The sequence below is a fragment of the Muscardinus avellanarius genome (genome assembly GCF_963383645.1).
Source record: "Muscardinus avellanarius genome assembly, chromosome: 19".
NCBI classification, from domain to species: domain Eukaryota; kingdom Metazoa; phylum Chordata; class Mammalia; order Rodentia; family Gliridae; genus Muscardinus; species Muscardinus avellanarius.
In genome coordinates this window covers 20,026,834-20,052,839 of record NC_137805.1, presented here as the reverse complement: position 1 = coordinate 20,052,839, position 26,006 = coordinate 20,026,834, and the positions used below count along the sequence as shown (strand labels likewise).

The following is a 26,006-nucleotide window of genomic DNA, read 5'->3' as shown; positions in this document are numbered from 1 at the left end:
CAAGGGTTCAGTCCATGGTGGGCGGGCTCCAGGGCAGAACCATCATGGCAGTGTGGCCTGGCAGAGGACAGCTGCTCAGGGCGGTGGGGAAGCAGAGAGGGAGATAGAGAGAAAGGCTCAAGGCCACATCCTAGTGACCAGGATGCCCGGTCCTGGATTTTAAACCAGCATCTGGGGCATTCTCAGGCTCCCTGGCGTTAGATGTCAATCCACAAGCAAAACTCAGGCCCAGGGCCATGCCTGCAGTCCCCGGGGTAGAGATGGTGCTGGGGACTGGGTGCCCTTCCCACCACACCTGTTGCCCTGGACCCGGAAGAGTCCCTGTCCTGGCTCCACACTCTGCACCGCCTCCTTCCTCCTGACACTGGGCACAGTGTGGACACAGCAATGGGTGCCATGCACTTGGTGCCCCTCTGCGAGGCCTCTGCAGAGCGTGACTCGGGCAGCGTGGCCGTGGCGGGGGTGTGGGGCGGCCTGGGCTCCTGCATCGTGGTGTCTGAGTGTGGGCAGCCAGCCACGTGGGCCCTCTCCCTTGCTCTTCTCAGCTGAACCCGGGCCCTGAAATGACTCACACATGTTCCACATGGAAACCGCTGGGCCTTTTCACAGACTCTTGCCTGCCTGCAGGCTGCCCTGACTGGCAGCAGGTGACTCTTCGTTTTTCTTTTCTTTTCTTTTTTTTTAAAGCTTTTCTTGCTGTACTGTAATTATGTATCGTAGTAAGGCTCAAAGTTCTGCACACAGTCAAGAACGGGGCTTACTCTCTACTGGAAGCCCAGGGTTGGTGAGAATTTCTCTATGCAAAATGGTGGGGTTCAGGTGGGTGTGGTGGCGCACACTTGTAATCCCAGCATTTGGGAGGCTGAGACGGGAGGCTTGCGGTTTGCAGACAGCCTCAGCTACTTAGTGAGGCCCTCTGCAACTCAGTGAGACCCTGTTTCAAAACTAAAATGACTAAAAAAATAGGGCTGAAGGTGTAGCTCAGAGGTAGAATGTTCCTGGGTTCCATCTCCAGTACCGCAAAACAAAACAAAACAGCCTAGTGGTTTCTGGGGCTCCGGGACTTCTTCCTGGGAAGTGGGTCTGGGTTTATTGCAGGGTAAATGCTGCAATAAACCCAGACCCCTGACCACAGCACATCCTCACAGCACCCAACATACCTGACCACAGCACATCCTCACAGCACCCAATAGACCCCTGACCACAGCACATCCTCACAGCACCCAACACACCTGACCCCACCTCAAATGGAAGGTCACGTGCCGTTTTAGGGTGAGCGCCTCAAAAGCAGAGCTGAGACAAGGTCCTGGGGGCCGTGGTCCCTGGAGGTACTGGCGAAGAAGGAGAGTTGGGGCAGGGAAAGGCTGCAGGCCCTTTGGAGGGCTGCACTGACCTGCCCCATGAGACAGGACAGGTTCCTACAAACCTGTGCTCATTCTTTCAGGGCGGTCTAGGTCTTCATTGCTGCAAACTAGACATGACCCAGTTGTCCTCTGAGTGTGAGGGTCAGCCACCTGCCGCTCTGCCATTAGGGCACCATGCGGCAGCGGAGATGGCATGGATGCCACCACGACCTGCATGAGTTCTAAAGGAGCCGCTGCCGGGGCAGGTTCCAGCGGGCCTGGGCCCAGCCGCAGTGAGAGGCGGGAGGCGCGGGCAGTCAGGAAGGACTGCGGTGTTGTCCTCGGCATTCTTCATCGGTGGCTTGAATGCCAGGATTGTCAAGGTCCGGCGGACACCCCGACTGTCACAGAGCCCGTGAGGACTCACACAGCCCGCTCTGGCACGCCGCGCCCGCCTCGTGTGAGGTCCGCGTGGGCAGTCCCAGCCTCTCCTGCGAAGCCTTCATTCAGCAAGTGTGGCCGTGGGCAGCCACGCCAGGTTCTGGGGCCTCCGTTGGACAGGGCACCCGTGACAGCCCCTGTGTCTTAGCAGGGTCCATGCAGCGGGACAGACAGCCTCAAGGCACCTGGGGAGGGCGAGGCATGGGCGAGGGGCGCCAGGACCGGGCCTCAGCCCCATTGTGCGTGCTGCTATGGGGTCTCCAGAGGTTTCTTCAAGAGGTCTGCCCTACTCTGTGGGTTTTCAAAAGCAAATCAAAACAGACCCTAAGAAGCTGGGTGTGGTGGCACACACTTGTAATCCCAGCATCCGGGGGGCTGAGATAGGAGGATCGTGGTTCGTGGACAGCCTCAGCTACTTAGTGAGGCCCTCTGCAACTCAGTGAGACCCTGCTTCAAAATAAAGACTAAAAATAGGGTTGGAGTGTAGTTTGTTGATGGAATACCCCTGGGTTCCATCCCAGTACTCCCCTCCCCCCCACTCCAAAAAAAAAAGCGTTGCAGCGGCGGCCATGAAACTCCAAGACCTTGGCCCTTGACCTTGGTCCCAGAAAGCAGCGTCCAACTCAGGCAAGTTCAGACACCACCTGCGACCTTGAGTCACCCCTCTCGCCATTGTTGGGGTCTAGAAACCCCAGAGCAGCATCACCTCTGGGGCATCTCCAGTGGGGACGGTGCGTGTGCCCCATGGCCTCATCACCCCCAGTTGCCCGTCACCTACACCCATCACCCCACCACCCCCAGTTGCCCGTCATGCACACCCATCACCCCACCACCCCCAGTTGCCCGTCACGCACACCCATCGCCCTGCCACCCCCAGTTGCCTGTCACGCATACCCATCGCCCTGCCACCCCCAGTTGCCCGTCACCTACACCCATCGCCCCGCCACCCCCAGTTGCCTGTCACGCACACCCATCGCCCCACCACCCCCAGTTGCCTGTCACCTACACCCATCGCCCCGCCACCCCCAGTTGCCCGTCACCCACACCCATCGCCCCGCCACCCCCAGTTGCCCGTCACCCACACCCATCGCCCCGCCACCCCCAGTTGCCTGTCACCCACACCCATCGCCCCGCCACCCCCAGTTGCCCGTCACCCACACCCATCGCCCCGCCACCCCCAGTTGCCCGTCACCCACACCCATCGCCCCGCCACCCCCAGTTGCCCGTCACCCACACCCATCGCCCCGCCACCCCCAGTTGCCTGTCACCCACACCCATCGCCCCGCCACCCCCAGTTGCCCGTCACCCACACCCATCGCCCCACCACCCCCAGTTGCCTGTCACCTACACCCATCGCCCCGCCACCCCCAGTTGCCTGTCACCCACACCCATCGCCCCGCCACCCCCAGTTGCCTGTCACCCACACCCATCGCCCCGCCACCCCCAGTTGCCTGTCACCCACACTCATCGCCCCGCCACCGCATCGTCCTGGTCACCCTTCTTCTTCCTGACCCGCTCCTCTTCCACCTGGCTGAGTGTTGGAGCCTCGAGGTCCTCTGCTGCCCAGGGAGTTGCTAACTCACAGAAGCATGGAGCCTCCAGCGGCATGCCGGGCCCTGGCTCAGGCCGCTCCGCCCTCACACTGCGGTGAGGTGCAGCTGCCAGCCCTGGGATCCCGAGCTCAGCTGCCTGGTCTCCATGAATCGCCCTGCCCTGCTCTGCATGGAGCACTGACCCTTCCTGGGGTGCTCAGCTGGCTGACAAATCCATGACTTGATGTACAAGCCCTTGTGGCAGGCAGCCAGCGCCTGCAGCCCCAGGTGTCTGTGGGCTCAGTGTGCACCGTGGAGATGAACAAAATCTTGAGACCAGGAGTCTGGGCACCAAGAGACCGCAGGGCCCTGTTCCTCGGGCAGCAGGATCCTCCTAAAGGCAGGAGGACTTCCTGGAGGGCGTGATGTGGGGGTGCTGCCGAGGAGGTGGGAGTGGAGTAGAGGCGGGGTCGGTGGTGCTGTCCAGGGACGCTTGGTGATCTACAGGCAGAGGGTGGTGGTGGTGCTGTCCAGGGATGCTTGGTGGTCTACGGGCAGGGGGGACGGTGGTGCTGTCCAGGGATGCTTGGTGGTCTACGGGCAAGGGGGGGCGGTTACCTTTGAGTTCTGGGCTCCTGTGTGTTTCATGTGGGTGTGGGAAGGGTTTTTGTAAGAATTAAAGGGGTTGGGGTGGCGTGGAAGGCTCTGCCCGCTGTGAAGGTCGCGGACAGCAGCAGCACACTGTGGCCTGGGGAGTCTGGGTGCGGCTCCGTCCTCCTGCTGCCTCGGCTCCTGAGTGGCGTGGCCGTGCCCTGCCCTCAGGTTCAGCCTTCTCTCCTGCCCGCTAGAGCTCTTAGGAATGCCTGAGATAATGTGTCCAGGCGCCCAGAGAGGGGCTGCCCATGGCAGGGCTCAGGGTTGTGGGTACCACGGCCCTGATGAGGGGCTAGGGAGGTGCAGGCAGTCCGACACTCTTGAAGAGGGTTCTAACTTGTCACAGCCACTGAGAAGACATTCAGCTCTCCCCCCTAGCTCCCAAGGCCCAGCTGGCCGTAGGACTGCCCTGCCCTGGATCCTCCCCTTCTCCAGGGACCCTCTGGGCCACATGCTCGGTCCAGTCGGTCCTGACCCTCACGCACTTGGACCATTTGATCCAGATGGTGCTGTGTGGGGTCTTGGTGTCTGCCTGGAGAAAGACCGGGCTGACCTTGGGGAGGCACTGGGCCTTGTGGACCGAGGCTCCTCCGTCTGGGAAGTCAGGGCTGGAATAAGACTGGCGGTTGGTCTGTGCCACCTGGCACGGGAGGGCAGGGGGGCTGGCTTAGGGCACCCGTGATGCTGCTGATGGAGATGTGGGTGAAGATATACACGTTGATTCTATTATTTTTCGCACCAAATTCAAAGAGATGCGAGTTTGGCCATCCCTTGAATTTAAGGTGGATCCTTTCAGGACAAATTCAAGTTGGCTCGCTTTATAGACTGTTTCATGATGAATCTACTGGAAGAGGTTGGGCTGGAAACTGGAAAGATACAGACAGGCTGTGAGTCGGCCTGCTCCCAACACCACCTCTGTACAGGCCTTGTGGATTTCCCAGCAGTCCTAGGAAGGAGCCTTGCCAATTATCCTGTCCCAGAGATGAGGTTCAGAGAGGTGCAGACACTGGCCCAAGATCTCAAAACTAGAAAGTAGCACATCTGGCTGGGCGTGGTGGTACGTGCCTGTAGTCTCAGCACTTGGGAAGCTGAGACAGGAGAATGGCAGGTTTGAGGACAGCCTCAAGCAACACCGTGAGACTCTCCGCAACCTAGCAAAACCCTGTTTCAAAACAAAAAATAAAATGGGTTGGGTTGTAGCTCAGTGGTAGAATGCCCCTGTGATCCTGCGCTCCATCCCCAGTACCACAAACACACAAAGGATGCACTGGATTCAAATCCAGGTTGGTTGGAGCCAAACTCACGTCCTCCGTGGCCAGGCCACTCAGGCTCCCACTGGGACGTTTGGTCTTGGAGTATAGTTTTGGATTATTAGGTGAATCGCAAATTTTCCCGGGAGGACAGCACTAACAGTTTTGGAGTATGAACTGCTCAGGGTCTAGGGGAGTGTCAGGCAACACAGAGCAAACTCGCAGGCCCGCTCCAGGATGGTGGCTCCCACTCCTGCGGCATGTCAGGCCACAGGCTGTGCCCTCAGGAACCAGGGAGGACTTCTGGGTTGGGAGAAGATTCCAGGAATCAGGGGTATTGTTTCTACAGTGCTGCAGGTAGAACCATTATCCTAGAGAGGAGGCTTCTGTGTCTTGTTAGGGGAAGAAGGAAGAAAACACACGAACAGTGTCATGGTGGAAATTAAATTTTTTTTTTTTTTTTTTTGCTGTTGTTGTACTGGGGATGGAGCCAGGGGCATTCTACCTCTTAGCTATACCCCAGACCTACTTTACTTATTTTATTTTAAAACAGGATCTCACTAAATTGCTGAAGGCTTCATTAAATTGCTGATGCTCGCATCGAATCTATGATCCTTCTGTCTCAGCTTCCCAAGTACCAGGATTACAAGTGTGCACCACCACACCTGGCTGCCATAGTGGAAATTTAAGCACTCAGGAATATAATGATTTTTGTCCTGGGAAAAGACCCTAATCTGTTTCAGTAGCCGAGTCCTGGGTAGCCCTGCACTTATTTATTTTTAATTAAAAATAGTTTTTTGTAGTACTGAGGATCGAGCCTATTTTAACTCCAAGCTACATACCTAGCCCTTTATTTTTAGGTGGCAGAGATTCTCACTGAGTTGCTGAGGCTGGCCTCAAACCTGCCATCCTCCTGTCTCAGTCTCTCATACGAGAATTGTAGACATGCATCGTGACACTTATTTGAACTTATTTGAAGAATAAATATGAACCCCAATCCATCTCCCATCACCAGAAAGAAAAGTTATAGGCCAAGAAGCTAAGAGATAAATTTGTTAGGCAATGAACACTCGTAAACAGTGGTGGGTGTTATGAAAAGGCCTGTGTTACTTATTTCCCAGCATTTGTCTGATAACCCAAGCAGCAGGAAGCAAGAGTTGCACTTTAAAAAATGACAAGAAAATAGCTCTTCACTGTGGGCAGAGCGCGGCCCACCCCTCCAGCGGCCAGGGCGAGCTTCCGCGCAGTGGTGTCTTAGCAGCAAGCTCTGCGTCCTATCTTGGTGGGGCTCTGGGAGCCTCCCGTCCACACCAGCGAGGCCAAGATTGTGTATGGCTGCAGGGAGCTGCTGCGTGGACACGCTCCAAGGGAGGTCTGGCGTGCCCAGGCCGGGCAGAGCGAAGGGAACGAGCAGGGCTTGGGGACAGATGTCTTGTCATTCTGGCTTGGCGTTCTCCTGGCGGGACATCCATAGAAGTGATGACTGGACACTCCCGGCCATTGTCTGTCTCGACTTCTCCTGAGCCCCAGTTTCTTCTGGCCGGGAAGTCCCGTCGACTGTGACTCAGAGCAACCAAGCAGGCCACCGACAGTGGAGGGGCTGGTCCCCTGCCCTCTGCCTAGTGCCCCGGATTCTGTAAAAATAAACACTTTTTCTCTTGTGTGTGTATTGCTAGTACAGTGCACCTGGGCTCCGGCAGCCTGCAGAGAGCCACATGGTTGTTAATCCCCCAGAATCCGTCCGCGATGGCCTCCTGGCTCGGGATCTTTGGAGCTTCCGTCTGGAAGAATTAGCAGTGCCCATCTGTCTGAAGCTCTACACAGTGCTGTGAAATTGAAACCAAGGAGTACAAACAAAAGGAATCCATGGGTAGAAAGTCCCAGTGCCATGGAGCCATCTGGCGATCACGTATACTGCACAGTGCCCACGGCGCGTCTGGCGCGCTTGGCGCCTCTCTGCGCCCGTCCCGCCCTGCGCGCCTGCGGGATGCTCATAGGTGGTTGTTTTTGGAGAGGTAGGCGATGAGGGCGACAGCCACACCCACGTAGATGCCCGTTCCTATGGTGATGGAGAGGACCGCCAGGAACAGGGCCCGCCGGGAGCTGGTGCTGGCCTGGTGGAAGTCCCCCTTGGCCACGGCCTTGTTGGTCTGCAGAGGAAGAGGAGAAAGGGTGTTACTGCGGGGAAGTCGGAATGAACAGGGTAGGGCTGGTCCTGCACCCGCCTCCCCCTCCTGGAGCTGGCCCCAGGAGGGCCCAAGATGCGGGAAGGGCCTGTGGGAGATGCACCGCCCGCCGCTGTTCTCTAGCCCGCAAGGAAGGAGTGTGGCTGTGTTTGCCGCAGAGGAGGCAGTCTGTTCTGTCTGGAGGAAATCAACAAGGCTTGGGGAGTTCAGTGAGCCCCACCAACGCGGTGCCTGGGCCTGGGGTCCTGCCGGGCGGGGACGGCGAGGCCCCGCTCCTCAGCCTCCTTCCTACCCAAGCGCCGCCTTTGCTCTCATCTGAATACACTATATCAGATGTAAAATTGTTAAAAATTTTTTAAATTAAAATAAGAACTATAATTTCCTTCCTCACTTTCATGGGGTTCCTTTTCTTATTTTCCTCTCTAGCTTCCACATCTGGGAGAAAACCCCCAGTCCTTGGTTTTTCTGAGCCTGGCTGACCTTGCTTAGCACGGCGTCTCCAGTTCCATCCATTTTTCTGCAAATGACATAATTTTGCTGTTCTTTATGGCTGAGTACAACTACATTGTGTGTATAGACCACATTATTCATTATAGACAATTATTTATTCATCTGTTGATAGGCATCTAGAATGGTTCCATAACTTGTCTGCTATGAATTGTGCCACAATAAACACAGTGTGCATGTATTGCTATATATTCTGACTTTAATGCTTTTGGAAAGATTCTGAGAAGTATAGCTGGGTCGTGTGCTGGTTCCAATCCTAGTCTTTCGAGAAACCGCTACTGAGCTCCGAGGGGATTGTACTAACAACCCCACCAACAGTTTGTATACACTTCCCTTTTTGATCTCTACAACCCAGTGGAGGCATGGGGAAGGGATCTAGAGTTCTTATTTCCAGGGAGGAAACAGGTGCTTGTGAGTCCGTCTCGGGCGCTTGGGACCTCAGTCTTCAAGTGGTTGGCTGTTACCTGGCCACGGCAGCATTCCTCTCTGGACCGTCCCGTCCCCCTGGATAGCTGGAGTCGCTAAGGCTCATCCATCGGGAACACAGTGCCATGTAATACCAACACCTGTACTTCTGAGCACTGAGTTACATGACAAGGTGCTGAGCACTGAGTTACATGACAAGGTGCTGAGCACTGAGTTACATGACAAGGTGCTGAACACTGAGTTACATGACAAGGTACTGGTTTAACTGGTGCAGGGTTTGTGGGTGTTATCTCTGGTTTGGTGTTTGGTGGCAGACCCCACAGATACATACCACCCCCTTCCTCCTTTGTCTCTGCCCACGGTTGAGACTAAACATGTCCCACCCGTAGCCTCCCCCTGCCCTGGGGGTGGGGCCTGGCTCGGGAGGTCTCATTGGCTGTCTCTGGAAAATTCCAGGAAGGTTCTGTTCTGATAGCACATGGGACTCGGTGGATGGCACAGCCCTCCTCCCTACCTGGACGTTTGGTGTGATGCCTGAACTGCTTTGGTCACGCACACTAAAACGCACCAGTGACGCGCCAGGGCCACGGAAGTCAGCCCGGAGGACTCACTCGGGAAGGGGTTTCCTCGACCACTATTCTTGACCCCGACTACGGAGGCCTGGGGTCTGCAGTGCGCTGAGAAGCCCCCGTCCACCACGTGGCCTCTTGGCCATGATGTCTGGAACTCAAGGGCTAGGCCTAACGTCTTCTCCTGGTTATTTTTTCTCCTGGTCGTGAAGCTGAGCTTGGGAGCTCACTGTGGACACACTTCTGATGGAGCAGGGTTCAGGGAGCGCCAACCGAGGGCCTCCCAGGACAAAACATTAATTAATCAAGTCGCAATTAGCCGGGATGCGTTTTATCTAGCAGCAGCCTGTAACATAATCGGCTGTAATTGCCCGTCTCCGTGCTCACTCCAGAGCTGCTCCTCAGAGGCAGGCGTGGCTTGGGGCCGTCATCCGCAGCAGGATCTGCTGTGAGCTTCCTGGAGGGAGGCGGGAGGGAAGCCAGGTGCAGGCTGGCCGGCCCCACGCCCCCACGGAGCTGCAGCGCCCGCTTCCAGCCGCAGCAGAGCCAGCAGCCTCCTGACGCCCGCGATGGCTGCTCGCTCTGCTCCAGGAGGCAGGGCCCTGTCTCCTAGTCCACCATGGTCTCCCTGGGGCCTGGGGGAGCGCCTGGGAGGGGACAGCCAGTGGATATTCTTTTCTTTTCTCTCCCTTTCTCTTCTCTCTCCCTCCCTCTCTTGCTCCCTCTTTCTCTTCTTTTCTTCCTTGGTCTCACTAGGTTACCGAGAGTCCCCTACTTTGCTAAGGCTGTCCTCAAAGCTTTGGTCCTCCCATCTCAGCCTCCCAAGTACTGGGTTGACAGCTGTGTACCACCATGCCTGGCTGGTCAGTAGCTATTTTTTCCCCCTTTGATATTGAGGATGGAACCCAGGGGCATTCTACCTCCAAGCTATACTCCCAGCCCTATTTTTTAATTCCTTATTTTGAAACAGGGTCTTACTGAATTGCAAAGGGCCTCTCTAAGTAGCTGAGGCTGTCCAAGAACTGCAATCCTCCTGTCTCAGCCTCCTGAATGCTGGGATTAAAAGTGTGCAGAATGTGGGGGCTCTTCAAGATCTCTTCCTCAATGCCCCCGTGTGGTGTGGCCCTCAGTGGCTGCTCCTGACTTTTCTGGGGGTACTTACGAGGGAGGTGGGGCGCCACCCATGCCTTGAGCTGAGCTCTGGCCCAATACTGTAGGTTCTGTACACACTCAGCTCCAGAGATCTCAGGGAAAGCTGCCCCTGTGTCTGAGAGTCATGCTTGTTTACTTTTATAGACCGCACTGGGGAACTCCCTCTGCATTTTTACTTCCATTTCTAGGGCGTCCGTTCCAGTGAGAGTCCCAGGGACTGTGCTGTCTGGGTGTCATGGAGGAACATCCCACACAGCAAACAGGCAAGGCCTAATTCAGGCCCGGCAGCGAGGCTGCCCAGTGTCAGTGTCTGTGAGACACACAGCGGAACGCTCCTGGGCTCCAAGCTCCCAGGGAGAGGCGTCCTTGACAGCACAGAGGAGATGCAATGGCCAAGGAGGTGATCGGACACCAGCTGTTCACGTCAGGGACCGGGCAACTGGCTACACACAGCTCAGCGCCCTTTGAGAGGGTGCGGCCGGGAGGAAAGGCTCCCTCGACTTCTGGACAGATGCGTCGGCTCTTCACACGTCTCACTGTGCAGAGGGTGAGGTCCTTGAGGTGGGTCCCGGGTCTGTAAACTCCTAAAACGGAAGCTGTGTAGGACTGTGAGCTATACCCCCCCCCCCCACGCAGGGAAACTGTTCATTAATTAACTAATTGGCTAATGGTTCTGGGGATTGAACGCAGTAGTGTTCTACCACCACCGAGCTACACTCCTAGCCCTTTTTACTCTTACTTCTTATTTTTAAATTTTAAAACAGGATCTAACTAAGTTACTGAGGCTGGCCTAAAACCTGCAATCCTCCTGTCTCAGCCTCCCAAGTATTGGGATTACAGGTGTGCACCAACACAGCCAGCTACATCTGGGCTTCTTGCTCCCCGCCGAAGTCCTTGGCTTATCTACAGGGTTCCCGTGTGTCTCTGTGCTGTCCTCTCTCCCTCTCCTCTCTCGGATTTACCTGCTCTGGAGGGAGTTCCAGCCTTAACATGTGCTCCAGGCTCCGCGTTCCGGGAGACAGGGCTCCACGTGGGCCTGCCTTTGGGTCCCTGCAAGTGGGGATAGGAAGTACTGCAAGGTAAGGGAACCGGCGTGCTGCTGAGAGCCGAGGTACGCTTTGGGGATCCACAGGGGACTGGGGGAGCCCCGGCACAGCTGGGCATGCCCTGTGCGCACCCCTCTGGCTCACAGTTGAAATGTCACCATTGTGATGGTGCAGAGAGGAAGGTCCTTGGGCCCTTCATCAGAAAAGTCAGCAAGAGGCACAGCTGAGGCCGCCCTGACCAGAGAGGCCCCGGATGGAGGAGAGAGCCAGCGTTTAGCAGGGCTGTTAGCACCGGGACTAGAAGGGATGTTAATTGGCTTTGGACACATTTCAAAGGACTTTTTTCCAGTGGGGTAGCCTCCCTTCCATCCTGTATGAACAGCTCTGCTTTGCGAGGAGGGTGGGTTCTGGCTGGCGAGAGAGCGTGGCTGCCAACAAGTCGGGACGCAGTCCTTCCTCCGCCAGCCAGGCCGTGGTCCCAGGAGAGCCCCGCGCGCCCACACGAGCCTCCGCAGCAGGTAGGAGGGAGCATAGTGAGCCCTGGGCAGCTGCCAAGCGAAGGTGAAGGCCCTGGTGGCCCCGTCTCATCCCCACCCCAGACCTCGCTGCTTATTCTTAAGGGGAAGGGGCGACGATCTCTGACTTTTGTAACTGCTCCCTGCCGTCCCTGGGTTCTCTAACAAGCTGAGCAAGAATCTCTGCATCTCTTCCCCCAGGGCTGGTCGGATCCTCTGACCACCCTCCCCTGCCTTCCCCGCCCACCTCTAATCAGGACAGGACACGCTCCGACTGTCCACCTGGGTGGCGAAGTCCCCAAGGCAAATGTTCCTTAGCGAGCTCAGCCCCTGCGGCAAGAGGGCCGGCTATCCCAGGCCAGCACCTCCCTCAGCTTTAGACTCAGTTTCTGGAAGAATTTTTTAGAATATATTTTTATTGGTGCATTCTAGTCTCACATTATAATGTAAATCAGTGTTGGCAACGTGCATGTACACGGCGCTTGGTGGGCATTCCCCGGGCCCCTCCTCTCGTCCCTTCCCCAGACAGGGTATTGAGATTGGTGTTGGCATGCTCACGTAGGCACATAATGGAAGTGCTTCCTCATTGGTCCTCCCTCCCCTCCCCTCCCCTAGTCCACCTCCCTGGCGCCACTGGTTTCTCCTCCACTATCTGAGGTCCCTCTGGTATCCTGATTACTACTCCCTAGCTCGAGCATATTAGAGAAAACACAGGACCCCTCACTTTCTGTGGCTGGCTAATCTCACTTAATGTAATCTTCTCTGAGGCCTTCCATTTTCCTGCAGATGATATTATTTTGTTCTCCTTGATTACTGGGTAGAACTCCATTGTGCGTGCGTCTCCTAATTTCCTAACCCATTCATCTGCTGATGGACGCCTAGGTTGGATCCATAATTTGGCTATTGTGAGTTGCGCTGTTCTGAACACAATATGCACGGATTACTATGGTGTTCTGATTTCGGTGCCTCTGGAAGGACACCCAGGAGCGGTATAGCTGGACTGGAAGGCTTTTGACAATGTGTTCATTTCCTCTGGCTGGAAAACAGTGTTGTCTGAGATGTTGGAAAAATTGCACCCTCCTCGGGGAAGGCTTCCTGCCTAGTTTTGCCTGCCGTCTCATTCCTAGGGATCAGACCAGCAGGGCTGATGTTCCCACACTCTGTGTCACTCACAGACACCTCGGTGCGGGAGCCTTGGCAGTAAATGTCACCGTCATTGCCACTGCCAGACGGACACTAGCTTTCTGGAATTTGTGACGGGTTTCCAGAAGAGGCTCACCGCCTTTTGACCAGCAGCTTCTCGAGATGGATGGCGCTGCGGGGACTTTACAGCTTGTTTCCCTCTATTACCAATCTCCTCTGGCTGGGTCACATTTCTTCGCATTATTGCAAAGGCTGTTTCGGTTATTTATATCATCTAACGATCACCGCGCGCTGACAAGGTACTGAGAGGTATGCCGGAGGAAGAGACAGACTCCATCTAATATTCCAAACGAGAACAGCATGGCCGCCCAGACCTTGCCTTGGAGCAGGAAGCCCCCCGCTCAAGCTGCAAGCCACAGCTGCTTCTCATGTTCCAGCTGTGCTTTTATGGCACCCCCTGCGCCCTGTTCGCAACTCCTCTATTTTAAGCAACTAAAAACCCATTTCTGCTGGGCATGGTGGCACATGCCCGTAATCTCAGTGCTTGGGAGGCTGAGCTAGGAGTTTCGCAGTTTGGAGGCAGCCTCAGCAGCATAGCAGGTCGCTTCAGAGACGAAGCCTCCGCTGGGCCATCTGGGCGGCGGGAGGCTCCTGTGAGGGTTTGCTGGGTGTATGCACACAGATAAATGGTGGCCCTGTGTCCTGGTGATGTGGGGTTCTCTCTACTCGGCTCCTGCTTGCCTCAGCCTGGCGAGGCAAGCAGGCCTGGGGTGATCGCATGCTGGTCCAGGAGTCGAGCTGAGCACTCACCTCATGGCCGGGTCTTTCCTCCTGTTGCCTGCTCCTCCACCCCTCTGTTCTCTGGAGCCCTGGGCTGCTTTTCCTTGCTAAGTGGCTTCAGCGGGAGCTGCAGCCACAGGAACAGACGGGCCGGCCCGTCAGCGGCCTGACGGGAAGCGCTGGCCGACTGCTGGAGACCCAGCATGTGCTCTCACGCATCCTGCTGCTGGGCCGCTGTTCCCGTTCACAGGTCTATAGCCAGGAGGTGCAGATGCTTTCAATGGAAATAACCACCACGAAAGTGCTGCACAAGCGTGTTTTGCCTGGAAACATGGCAAGGCCCTTGAAGACGGGTTGGCTGGACCCTGTCCTCACAGGAGGCTCCGCTCGTGGGCCAGGAGAGAGCACCCAGGGCGCCAACCCTCCCCTGCTGCCCTTTGGCCCCAGGAGGCACGGCTTGTCATTTTAATCTCAGTAACATTTCCTTTCCAAGTGCTTCCAAGGCAATTTGTTTTTGGGGCACTGGGGATTGAACCCAAGGCCATTCTACCCCCAAACCCTTTTTAAAAAGATTTTCATTTTGAAGTAGGGTCCCACTAAGCTGCAGATGCTGGCCTTAAACTTGTGATCCTCCTGTCTCAGCCTCCCAGACACTGGGATTACAGGTGTGTGCCACCACTCCTGGCTCATGACACTTTTTCTTTGGCATTTCAAAATATACAAAGCAGAGAAAGCTCACACCCACTGGGACTCTATCCCCCCGCCCCCCAGCACTGGGAATCAAAGCCAGGGCTTTGTCTTTGATGACAGGTCTATTTTTTTACTGTAAAATCTGGAGAGGAATCATGGGGCAAGAAACAGAAGTCTGTCTCACTTGACTAGCTGGAAGCTACATTTTCTAGGACTTACACGAAGCCGAATCGCTGCCGATAAAGTCAGCATGTGTCTGTCATGGTGGATACACCAGAGTGTGCATTTATCAAAGCCCATGGACTCACAGCACGGAGTGAACGGCGTACACAAACAGAACCGGTAGGAGGTCAGGGATGCCAGGTTGGGGTGCAGACTGTGGCTACGGAATGCCACTGCAGGATGGGAGCAGGGGTGGGTGCACACCTGTAACCCCAGGACTTGGGTTGCAGGGTTGATGCCAGCCTCAGCAACTTAGCAAGATCCTGTTTCAAGAGAAAAAGGGCTGAGGGTGTGGCTTGGAGATAGAACACCCCTGGTTTCAATTCCCAGACCCCCCCCCCGAAAAAAGAATGGGAGTAGGTTGGCTCTCATGAGGGTTCTGAACACGAGTGGGCCAATCCATGGATGTCATAAAGGCAGGCTCTCTCCCTTGGCTGAGCAACTGCCCTCCTCCGTGTGGCTTTGTCTTCCTGCAGCCCTAAAAGCAACGAGGTCAAGAGATCTCTGGAACCGGGAGCCAAGAGAAATCTTTTTTCCTTTGAGTTCATTCCCTCAGGTATTTTGTCACAGTGATACGAAGCTGACCAACACTCCATGTTACATGTTGCTGAAACAACCTCCTGTGCGGGGCGGAAGGTGTGGACCCGGGACGGGGGGTGAGTGCAGACGGTGGGCCCGAGGCAAAGGAGCCGCACACAGCCCTGCACTCCAGCGGGCGAGTGGCTTCCACGGAGACATGGGCCGGGGACTCCACGGCCACCGTGCCGCAACACGGAGCCAGCCTCGTCTCTGTGGGGGGGCCATGGGGACGCAAGGGAGGAAGCCCATGAGGATGTGTGGGTTGGAGCTGGAGGCGTCCGTTTGAACTCCCGTTTAGCTTAGCATACACTCAGCTAGATATAAATGTATGAATATTTAAAATAATTGTATACGAAGAAATATTTCTATATATTTAGCTGGGTGTGGTGGTGTAAGCTTGTACTTGGGAGGTCAAGATAGGTGGATGCAGGTTCAAGGGTAGCCTCAGCAGCTTTGTGAGCCCGTTTCAAATGAAAAAGTAGAGAATAGGGCTGGGGGTGTCGCTCAGAGATAAACTGCCCAGCGTGAGAGCGGGGGCAGGGGAGGGAGTGAGGCTAGGTTTTACCTTTCAGACCTTCCAGGGTACGGCTGTCCCCTCCCCTTAACACCCACTCGCTTACTCTTTGTGGATATGGTTGCAAAAGAAAATCAGAACAACTAACTATTAATTTTTAGGGAAAAGCAGATTAGATGATTACACATTCATATATCAGAATGCTACAAAATCATTATAAACATATGTACTGACATCTATGTACAGACAGCGAAATTATATCATGCAAAAAGCAAGTTGTGCTGGGTTTTGATGGTCTCTTGTTTGTAAATCAAAGCTGCCTGTGCTCTGGCGGGGGGGGACGTGGGGAGGGGTCCACTGTAATCCTTCTCCGTCTCCTCCTGTGGACTATGGGCACACACTACTCAGTATCATCTGAGGTGGCGGCGATGAGTCTGCAGAGTGGCCTGTGTCTCGGCTCAACTGGCGGGCGAAGGGACAGGAGGAGAGTGTGGTGGTGCCGGTGAACCGCAGGCGAGGGCCCGAGAGGAGCCCGTGGTGATGGAGTCCCAGACACGACACAGAGGGGCCTCTGGAGCTGGGATCCCTGAGCCCGTCCTCCCCTGGCACTGAAGAGTCCAGAACAGAAGTGACCCCATTTTGTGAGGACAAGATGCAGGCCTCTTTGCTGACCAGAAAATTCCCAAGTCTTGCTTAAATATCCCCTTCCCCCCCTGGCCAAAATGCCGCAGTGTCTAGCCTAAGATGTGCCCGACAAGCCCCTTACTTATCTTGTCCCTCTGCCTACAAAAAATTCCCATTGTCCTGCTTAACTCAGCTCTAAGCATACAACTAACGCCCCTCAGCAGCCCCCGACAATGGCTAAACCACCGCTCTCCCTTGCTCCATAAAATCTCCCTTTAAACAACCTGTACAACTTCTAGTCTATAAGTGGACGCGGGCTCCAACCTTTCCTGGAGACCTCCCCCTGCAGGTTTTATCCCAGTGAAGCCCGCACCGCAGAGCTGCGGTGTCTTCTTCCTCCCGGAACCTTCAGGCACCAGGGCTCCTAACAGACCTCGTGGCCAGGGGGAGCCTGACTTTGGCATCCAGCGGGGTCAAGCCTGTGGCTGCACTAGCTCCTAGGGGCGCGAGCACAGCTTGCCGGGCCCCTCTATGTGTCTGACGCGGCAGCCGGGCCAGGGCCCTGGAGTCTGCATCCTGAGTTCTTCTCGGTTGATGAGGAGACAGGAAAAGAGGCGTCTTACCGAACGTTGCCCCTTCCTTTGGCATGATAAACTAGAACCCAAAGGGCAACTTAAAAATCCCTTAATAAAGGGATCTGAACAATCCATCTCTGTGAACATGGACTTTGGCGATCTGGTGTGAGCATTTCCAAACCCGTGGGGCTCTGCCAGGCGCCGGGGAGCCAGGCGAGGTTACCACGGTGGGTCATCACTCGCAGGGTGGGCTCTAGGGTTGGGGGACGTGGGGTGGAGGCAGGCACCGGCGAGCGGCAGAGCACGGTGGGCGGCCCTCACTGGCACACAGACGGCGCAGGGCTGTGTCCCACGTTTGTGTTTGGTAACCCTGCCCTAGTGGGTGGCAAGGACATCCCAGGACTGGAAGTGAACTTTGGCCAGAGGAAGACACTCACAGGCCTCCTCACTGTGAACATGTACAATGGCGTTTGGCTTGCTGCAGGCCGCTGAGCCCGTCATGTTCACGGAAACCACCCGCCCATTGCTTCGGATTTTCCCGGGGTGATGAGGACCGGAACGGAACGGAACAGCCCTGGGCTGATGGCAAAGAGCATCCTGTGTGGCGGAGGCCCCCGGTGGCTGTACTGACTCAAGAGAAATGGGAAAATGTCAGGCAGTGTCCCGCAGGCTGGCTGAAAATTCCATTGCGTCTTTCAAGTTGTTTTGGCTTCTCACAAATTGATTCCAGAAGGAAGAACAGTATGTGTGGCCCCCATCTGGAAGCTGGTGTTTTCCATGACGGGTCCCCTCTGGGCACCAGGGGGCTCTGGAAGTCACCCCTTAAAACCCGCAGGAGATCCTCTGTCCCTGCTCACCCAGCAGCAGCCAGGTTACTCTCTCCTTGCCTGGACTCTTCACAAAACACAAGAGGCGACAAGTGTTGATGGAATCGCACAGCCCTGCGGCACAGTGGATAAAATCTCAGGGAAACATTCACAGTCCTCTCTGAGGCTATTTTGAAAGTAACACAAAAATGTTTGGAGAGATGTGTATGTATGCCAATAACCCTGATCTAGTTACCACACGCTGTGCACATGTATGCAAATGACACACCGTGTCCTATAAAATGTACAATTATTGCATGTTGTTAAAAACAAAAGTATATTTAACCAGTACTTGGGGGGCTGACAGGAGGATTGCAGGTTCAAGGCTAGTGTGTAGTGAGACCATACTTAAAAAAAGAAAAATAGGGCTTGGGGAGGTAGAATGCCCCTGAGTTCAATCTCCAGTACACACACACACACACACACACACACACACACACACACACACACACTAAAAAGTTTTACAGTGCGAAGTATTTCTTAATCAATGGAAAGAAAGCAAGAAAGTCCTGGAAAGGATGCAGCCTGCTCTCCTGAGATCGTCTGCTTATTTTTGCTGGTTTTATAATGAAATTGCATGCTAAGTCCAAGCAGCAAGGAATTCCACATGGCCGGAGAGGCTTGCGATGCCCTAACTTCAGGATCCAAACCCCCGCCCGCCTGCCTCTTGCCAATGGTCCCCACTCAAACAGCATCACTTTCAAAGGGAAGGACTCTCCCCACCTGGTCGGAGGGCCCCTGACCGAGGACAGCAACAGAGGCTGAGATGGGAGGGACGAGCTTAGCTGGACAGCAGTGACCTTCTGCTCACAGTTTTCAGTCCTAGTCAGTGTAACTAAGCAGTTTAAGCTCTTAGCAAAATGTTGGGTTTCAGAAATCATCAATCTGCTAGTTGGCTATTGTGAAAGCAAAACAAAGAAAGAAAGGAAAAAATGGAGAAAGAAAGGAAAGGAAATGCTGGAGTATATAGAAAGAGCCCAAATAGTTTTTGTTACAACCCTCTGGGGGACTTTGCAAATCAGACTGGCTTCACCGGCTGCGGTCCCCCGATGCTGACCAAGTCCAGTGCGTGGGAAAGCTTGCGAGGCCTTTTCCTGCAATGTTTCCAATGGATTCACATCCAGGGGAGACTCCTTACACCCATAATGCAGCTCAGCAGGCCTTATGACTCAAAGCTATGTCTCCAAGGTCTTGATATGTTTCTATAAACAAATAACATTGCTCCGTGTCTGAAATGTAAAAATCTCACCTTGTGTGACACTAAACTTTTGGTAAATGCGTTTGATAGTGAGCAACATTGGATTCGAGGCTGGCGGTCCCTGCGGCGTGTGGCCTGCGCTGGTGCTTTCTGGATTAGAGAAAGAGGCCACCACAGCTGCCAGTACTGGAGACGGTACCAGGTGAAGCCCTTCCCGGCCTCTGCCGCGGCCCTCCCTCACCCACCGCCTGCTTTCAGCTCCAGAACCCCAGCATCAGGGCTCTCGTTCCGGCTGAGCTTGGGGTGGGCAGCGCGTTTCCAGCCGTGGGCCCGGGACTGCTGGGAACTTCTGTGTCCTAACGTCGCCGTGTTTCTCTGGATGCCGGATGCCGCAGCCTCCTCGGTCCCCTGGTTTTCCTTTACTTGGCACAGATGAGATGAGGCTCAAGAGGAGTATCCACGCTCATCATGGCCCTAGGCAAACCAGCACCCTGGCGCTGAGCCTCTCTGCCCAGGAGCCTCGGGGGAAACTTCCTTCCTGACTTCACGCCGAAGCCAGCTCGCTCACCTCCCGGCCTGCGCCGCCCGTCTGCCCAGAGTGTCCTTCTTCACTGTTCTTGTGCCATTTCCCCAAAGCTGGTGTTTGCCTGATATCAATGTCGCCACTGGGAGTCGCTCCCTTCTCCATGGGGAAACTCCCAGTTTGGGGGACCTCGTGGGAGCGCGAAGGCAGGAAGGTGGGAAGCACAGCGTGGAGAGCCGGGGTGGGAAGGGCGTGCCAGGGGACGAGAGGTACAGTTGCTCCTGAAGGGCGGTGCCCTGGAGGGGAGGCAGCTGCAAGGGGTGGGGCTGCCAGTCAGGCTCACCTGCCGCGGGGTCACCTTAGGCAGTCTGCTGTCCTGGTTGTCTCCAGGCGAGGCCACGATGCGTGGACCCACACCCACTCTTGTGCAGCCTGTGGACATGGTGAAGACCCAGGTGTGAACAGGGCCATCTGTGAGGGTCAGAGAGCGTCCGGCCCTTTCCCCTGCGGCCACTGTGTTCCACACTCCTAGCAGCGTGGGCGAGCCCTGGTCCTCCGCAGCCCCGCCCCCTGCGGCGATGTCAGGGTATTTTCTCTTCTTCGCTGTTGCCCAAGTTGACCTCGAGATCCTAGGCTCACGCGATTCTCCTGCCTCAGTGTCTTGTAGCAGGGACTAAGGACCGGCACCAATGCAGTGGGCTCAGCGTTTCTAACCCTAGCCATCCATCCCTGCGGGCATGCCGTGCATCTCGTGTGGTTTGTGTCCACACTCCCTGGCTCCGCCCTCTGCGTCTTCCTCTCTGAATCAAATACTCGAGCCGAGCCGTTGTCTTTATCAAGGAGTGGCCAGTGCCAGCAAGGGTCGTCGCCAGTGCAAGCACCCTCATTTGGTGGAGGGAGCCCCTCCCGGGGGTCACAGGGCTGGCCCATGACCATTTGCGTTGGGGACCCAGCTATTGGCTGCAGGTGGCTGCGCACGGCCTCAAGGTACAGAAGTCCTGGGTACCGGCAGCGTCTGGCACTGAGGGGAGAGACACCGCGCCGACCCGTGTCTACCCAGCAGCTCCAGGCTCACCATCCCAGCTCCGGGAAGCCGCCTGCGCCCGCGCTCTGCCCGCCCTCCCCGGCCGGGTGCTTTACAGGTTGGCACACCTGCCTTCTGTGTGTTTCTCTTGGCTGGCAGCACCCTGAGGTTCGCTCTGTAAATCCTGCCCAACTCTGAGGTCTCAGTGCTTCCTGCTGGGCGGACGGGCAGAGCTCTAACGTCGGTCCCTGTGGCTTGCACGCAGGGTGCAGGCAGCGGGAGCCGCCTCCCCTTGGCGTGTTTACACTGTGTTGACACCGCAAAGCTGTCAACCTGGCAGAACCTGAGCAAGTGGATGCCTCTCTCCTGCCTTCTCACTTTCCTGCTGTTTCCTTTTCTTCCCCAGCCCTCCTCCCTCCTCTCCCCCCCTCCCCTCCTCCCCTCTCTTTCTTTTGCATGTATTGTCATTTAAACAGTCACATCACCCTCTGAAAGGCCCAGATGTCAAAGGCACCGTCTTTAACTCTCTGGCCTAGGAACTTGTGTTGGGCCTCTTCTGTTCCAGCACCCAGCCAGGGTCCCCACCCAGGGAGGCGCAGGCCCGGAGGATGTGTTCCAGGTGGAGTGGCTCTGCCTGGCCGGGGCATGGCGCGTGCTAGCAGGCTGGAGCGGCTTTTGCTGTCACAGGCTCCCGCACAGCGTCTCAGCCCAGGATCCAGCGCCCCGTCGTGCTGCAGCCATCTGCACAGAGTTTGACATGGTTGGGAGCGTCCAGCCCCATCTGTGCCTTGGGCCGTGCTGAGTCTGTGTCTGTGGAAGTTCTCTGAGGGTGGCGAGGGTTCCTTCTCGGCTCGGTGGGCAGAATGATCTTGCGGACTCCCTTTGCTGCGGCACTGTCTCTGTGAAGCAGAAGTTGGCCTCCAGGGCCGCCCTGGCCTGCGGAGTGCTCTAGGCACAGGCTTGCCCTGGGGGCAGGCAGGAGCTGCCCTCCTGCAGACTGCTGAGCCCTCCAGATCATCTTCCTGCCGCCTCCGAGCTACATCCCTAGGCCTATTTTTTATTCTTTATTTTGAAACAGGGTCTCACTGAGTTGCAGAGGGCCTCACTAAGTAGCTGAGGCTGGCCTCGAACCATGATCCTCTGGTCTCAGCCTCCCGAATGCTGGATGACAAGCGTGCCCACCACGCCCGGCTCAGATTGTATCTTTCCTTCCCCTTTTTCTACCTTTATTATTTTCCTTTTGCCTGAAAAATGTCTTTAATATCACTTATAGAATCAAGTCTGCTGACAATAAATTCCCTTGGCTGCCTTCAGAGACAGCCTTCCTTTGACTTTGGAGGCTGTTTTCCCTGGCTATGATTCTAAGTTGGCAGAGGTTTGCCTTATTTATGCACCTCTGCAAGTCTCTAAAGTTGCGCTCACTGCCTCCCTCACTGTGTGGCTTATGAGAAGGCGGCTGTCATTCTGTGTAGCTGAAGCGTCCCTGCCTCGAGCCTTTGAAGATATCTGTCTTTGAGATTTGAGATTTTCTCTGTTCATGTGTCCACAACTCACATACGATACTCTGTTTCTGTGGCTGCTGCCCGTCTTTGTTTTTGTTCTAACTCTGCCTGACATTCTCCTCTGCTTGACGCTCTCCTGTCTCCTCAGAGCATTTAGGTGTCTGACCTACACTTGGGGACCTGCTCAGCCACCGTTTTTCGGAGTGCTTCCTCCTGTGGTGTTCCAGTCGCTCGGCTGCCCCACGGCTCTCGCCCTTTCTGCTCTGTCCTGGTCGTTCCTCTCCGGTCCTTGTGTGTGATTCCTGGTCATTCCCTGTGACCTGTCCCCACGTGCCTGGGTCACGTCCCTGCAGGAGTGCGACAAGGTCAGTCCGCGCCCCGCGCCGTGAAGACCTCCCTCTGGGCCACCAGTTCCCCGGCAGTGGTGTTGGCTTACACCTTCTTCTTCCCTTTTCCACCTCTCTGCTGACCTTGCCCAGGTCCGCTGCGCTCCACCTGTCAGAGCCTTTAGCAGGCGCCTTCTGGTTGTTGGAATCCCTACTCCATACCCCTGACGCCTGAGTCGCTTTGCGTTTGGGTCTGCACGCTGTCGTCTCCCCTTGGTCTTTGCCTCTTGGCACGCCTTGGGGCATTCTGTTGAATGCCAGGCATCTGGAACAGGGTGGGAGATGTGGAGCTAAATGCACCTGTGTGTGAGAGCCTGTTCGAATGCAGCCCGGCTCGGAGCACCTTCGCTAGTTACTGTCATTAGGGACCGGTAGCTTCTGATTTCTCTAAAGCTTTATTTCCCCTTCCTTCACACAGAGGACTCCAGGCTCTCCGGTTCCAGTCTCTGCTTATTAGAGGAGCACTCGTGTCCGGGAGTGTGCTTCTTCTCCTTTTGGTAGAACTTGGGTGCTGCCCTGCACCTTCTCATCAAGTCTCACTCTTGGGGGCCGCGGTGGCCTTGGGCACTCCAGAAAGAAGGGTGACTCCAAACATCTTCCTGTCCCTTCTCAAGGGCGGTTTTCTCCATCAGAACTGAGCCGAAGGAAGAGCACCAGTGCATTGGACTCTGTCCTGGGAGAGTGCTGGCACTTTTACCTTCTCTTGGAGTAGCATTTGTGGTGCTCAGGATCAAACCCAGGGCCTCGTGCATGGTAAGAATGTGTCCGACAGGAGCTACACCCTCGGCCCCAGAATAGCATTTAAAAAAATTAATCAATCAATGAGTTTATTTATTTTTGGTATTGGGGATTGAAGTTTCTACCTCCAAGCTACACCCCTAACCCCCTTTTAATTTTTAATCTTGAAACAGTCTCACTAAGTTGCTGAAGGTCTCGATAAATTGTTGAGGCTGGCCTTGAACCTGGGATCTCCTTTTGCAGCCTCCCAAGTACAGGGATTACAGGCATGTACCACCATGCCGGGTTAGCCAGAATCACACTTTTAAATGTAGCAAATAAAACAGAGGTTTAACGTAGGAGCCAAGCATACTGAACAAGAGCTCTGAAAATATAAAAAATCATCACTAGATAGCATTTGGGTTCGTGTTTCCAAAGCAGAGATGGCCGCAAACAAGATTTTAGGATCCCTTTGGCATCGCCTTGGGTGTGGTGACACCTGTGGTCTCTGCCGGTGACAAAGTCTAAACAAGCCTGGCCATTGTCACGTCGGTGATGGGAAGAGTGGGGACTCCAGTCAGTGGTTAGCAAGAACTCCTGCAGCTCATTTCCCAGAAGGCTGCGGCTGTTCTAAGTGACTGCCAGGACCTTCCTCCAGAGAAGGGAGGAGGAGCCTGATTCTCTGAGCTGAGGAAGGATGTTCAGGGCTCTGAGGAAAGCTAAAGGACGACGCTGACTTCCTCTATGGCACCTGTTTCAGAAACGGCAGCAAGGGGTAGACTGAGGACCTGAGCTTTCTCTGCAAATGTGCTTACAAGAGGCTACCTGGCTAGGACCGGGCGTGGGACCTGGCTAGGAGGGGAGCTGGTGCAGCGCGGGTCTACGAGGGAAGGGAGGGAAGGAAGTGGGCTGGCATGGGGCCCTTGTGGTCTCTCGCTCCTGCAAAACCCCACTGGCCCCTCGGAAGTGTCGGGCACGAGGGAGAAGTGGCCTCTCGCATCAACCAGAGTGCGGGAAGGAGACGGGGAGGAGGCAGAAGCCCGGTCTGAAGAGCTGGCCTGGCTCCAAGCCCGCCCACTCCATCACCAACATGGGCATTTCTGCAGGGGCGTCTGCAGCATCGGCGCACGTATTGGAGGGGAGCATTCCAGACGGGTCTAGGGCGTCAGGAGCTTAGAAGGAGCAGCATCCAGGACAGACGGGCCGTGGAGAGGGAGAGGAGCTGTGTGGACCAAGTGCACGGAGGTTCAGACAAGAAAACCACCAGCCTACTCATGTCTTAAGGCATTTTGATAAACAGTTATTAATTTCAACACTTAGCCGCCATTTATTAAAGTAGGCCACTGAAAGAACTTGAAACGTAAGCCAGGTAATTGCAAAGTAATAGAAGTGCTCGAAAATAATGATGTAGCGTTGGGACGATTTGGCAATTGAGATGTTAGACGCTTTCTCCACACCTGGTCCAGACTAGAAAGCACATCAGAACTTCGTTGATTTCGTCCCCCAGCTTGCAAAGTACGTTGATTTATACATAATAAACACTCTAAATATATCCCGAGCATTTGAACAGTCAAATCAAGCTTGCCAAGGATAGTACTCTAACCATCGTCATGGCTTACTTATGTCCCAACAAGTCCCCAGGGTTCTGAGCTGGGAGTTGGCTCATGTCTCCCATTCAAGTGGCCTTTCTTGGTCTCCTGTATCTTATTACATTTTCCTCATCTTCAAGATCTAATGGGACACCTTGTGTCGGTCACTCTAGATGTTAAGTTAGGACCATCAAGCCCGTCCCTCATGGATTGTATTTTCCAATGCCAGTCTTCTAACTTCTTGTCTTCTCACATCCCAGAGGCCCAGGAAGGCTGAGGAGTTCACCTAGCACTTCACAGCTGGGAGCAGATGTGCCCCCATCCCAACCCGGGCCCCTAGATCTTCTGTCTGGGCAACAGCGACACGTGAAGGCTGACAGCTTCTCTCTGCTTTGGGGACAGCAGCTTGGGGAATTGGGGAGACACCGTGGGAAGGTGGTGGCTGGAACAGTAGTTGAATGGTTCCAGGAAGGGGCCAGTCATGAGGACTCAGCGTCGTGGAGTGCAGGGACGGGAGGGAGGATGGGGATGACTCGGGCCGGGGCTGGAGGCCTCATCTGTGAGTGAAAATCAGTGACATCGGCAGGGACACAGGGACATCCAGTGCCCTGAGCAGCACCAGCTTCAGCCGGTCCTCGGGAAGGGTGCCGGCTCCTTGACTTGAAGGAGCTGGTTGAACCCTCTCCTGCAGGAGCTCTGGAGGAGTCTGGAACCTTCTCTAGAAGACACAGGGGCCTAAGGAAGCTCCACTCTGTCCTGTGGGCACATCTCCCCCTCCCACAGGAGCAACAGGCACACGGTTTGCAAGAACACCCCCGTGCACCTGAGCAGAGCACAGTGCCAGTCCAGAGGAAGCCGCCCGGTGGCTCATCACTCCTCAGCGAACACTAGTGATCTTCTGATTCCACATGAATAATAGATTATGCCTGCTGTGCGCATTACTTATGAGATGCAACTCCAATCACTGAGAACTGGGAGGGTGAGCGTAATCAGCAGCGCACCGGCCTGAGCTAGGACCCTGCAAGGAGTCAGCCGGGTAGGACAGGCGCGCCGGCTGATTAGCGCTCGGCTCCCTCCTCTGTGAGCTGTGCACACAGACTTGCTCCTGAGACCCAATGCGGGGCAATCCCACGTCCCTACGCCGACACGGGGGCTCTGGGGTGAAGATTTGCCACATAGAAGGTGGCAAATTCATTTTCTTTTTCTCTTTCTTTCTTTTTTTTATTTTTTGAAGTACTGGGGATAGAACCCAGGGGCATTCGACCTCCAAGCAATACCCTCAGGCCTACTTTTTATTCTTTATTTTGAAAAAGGGTCTCACTGAGTTGCAAAGGGCCTCACTAAGTAGCTGAGGCTGTCCGTGAACCACGATCCTCCTGTCTCAGCCTCCTGAATGCTGGGTTTACAAGTGTGGGCCACCACGCCCGGCTCCTAATATTTTTTTAAATTCTTT

At 55.3% G+C, this 26,006-nt stretch overlaps 1 protein-coding gene across 2 annotated transcripts in view; it reads right to left on the bottom strand.

Annotated features, from left to right (window-relative positions):
• Positions 1-7,211: 7,211 nt before the first annotated feature.
• The window catches only part of SYNDIG1 (synapse differentiation inducing 1), a gene marked incomplete at both ends in the record, with an annotated part of 44,138 nt that continues 25,343 nt past the window's right edge, over positions 7,212-26,006 (bottom strand). For both annotated transcript variants that reach the window (XM_080716237.1, XM_080716238.1), the window contains one exon: positions 7,212-7,370. In XM_080716237.1, coding sequence (XP_080572363.1) covers positions 7,212-7,370 — 159 coding nt within the window. The remainder of the gene's footprint in view (positions 7,371-26,006) is intronic.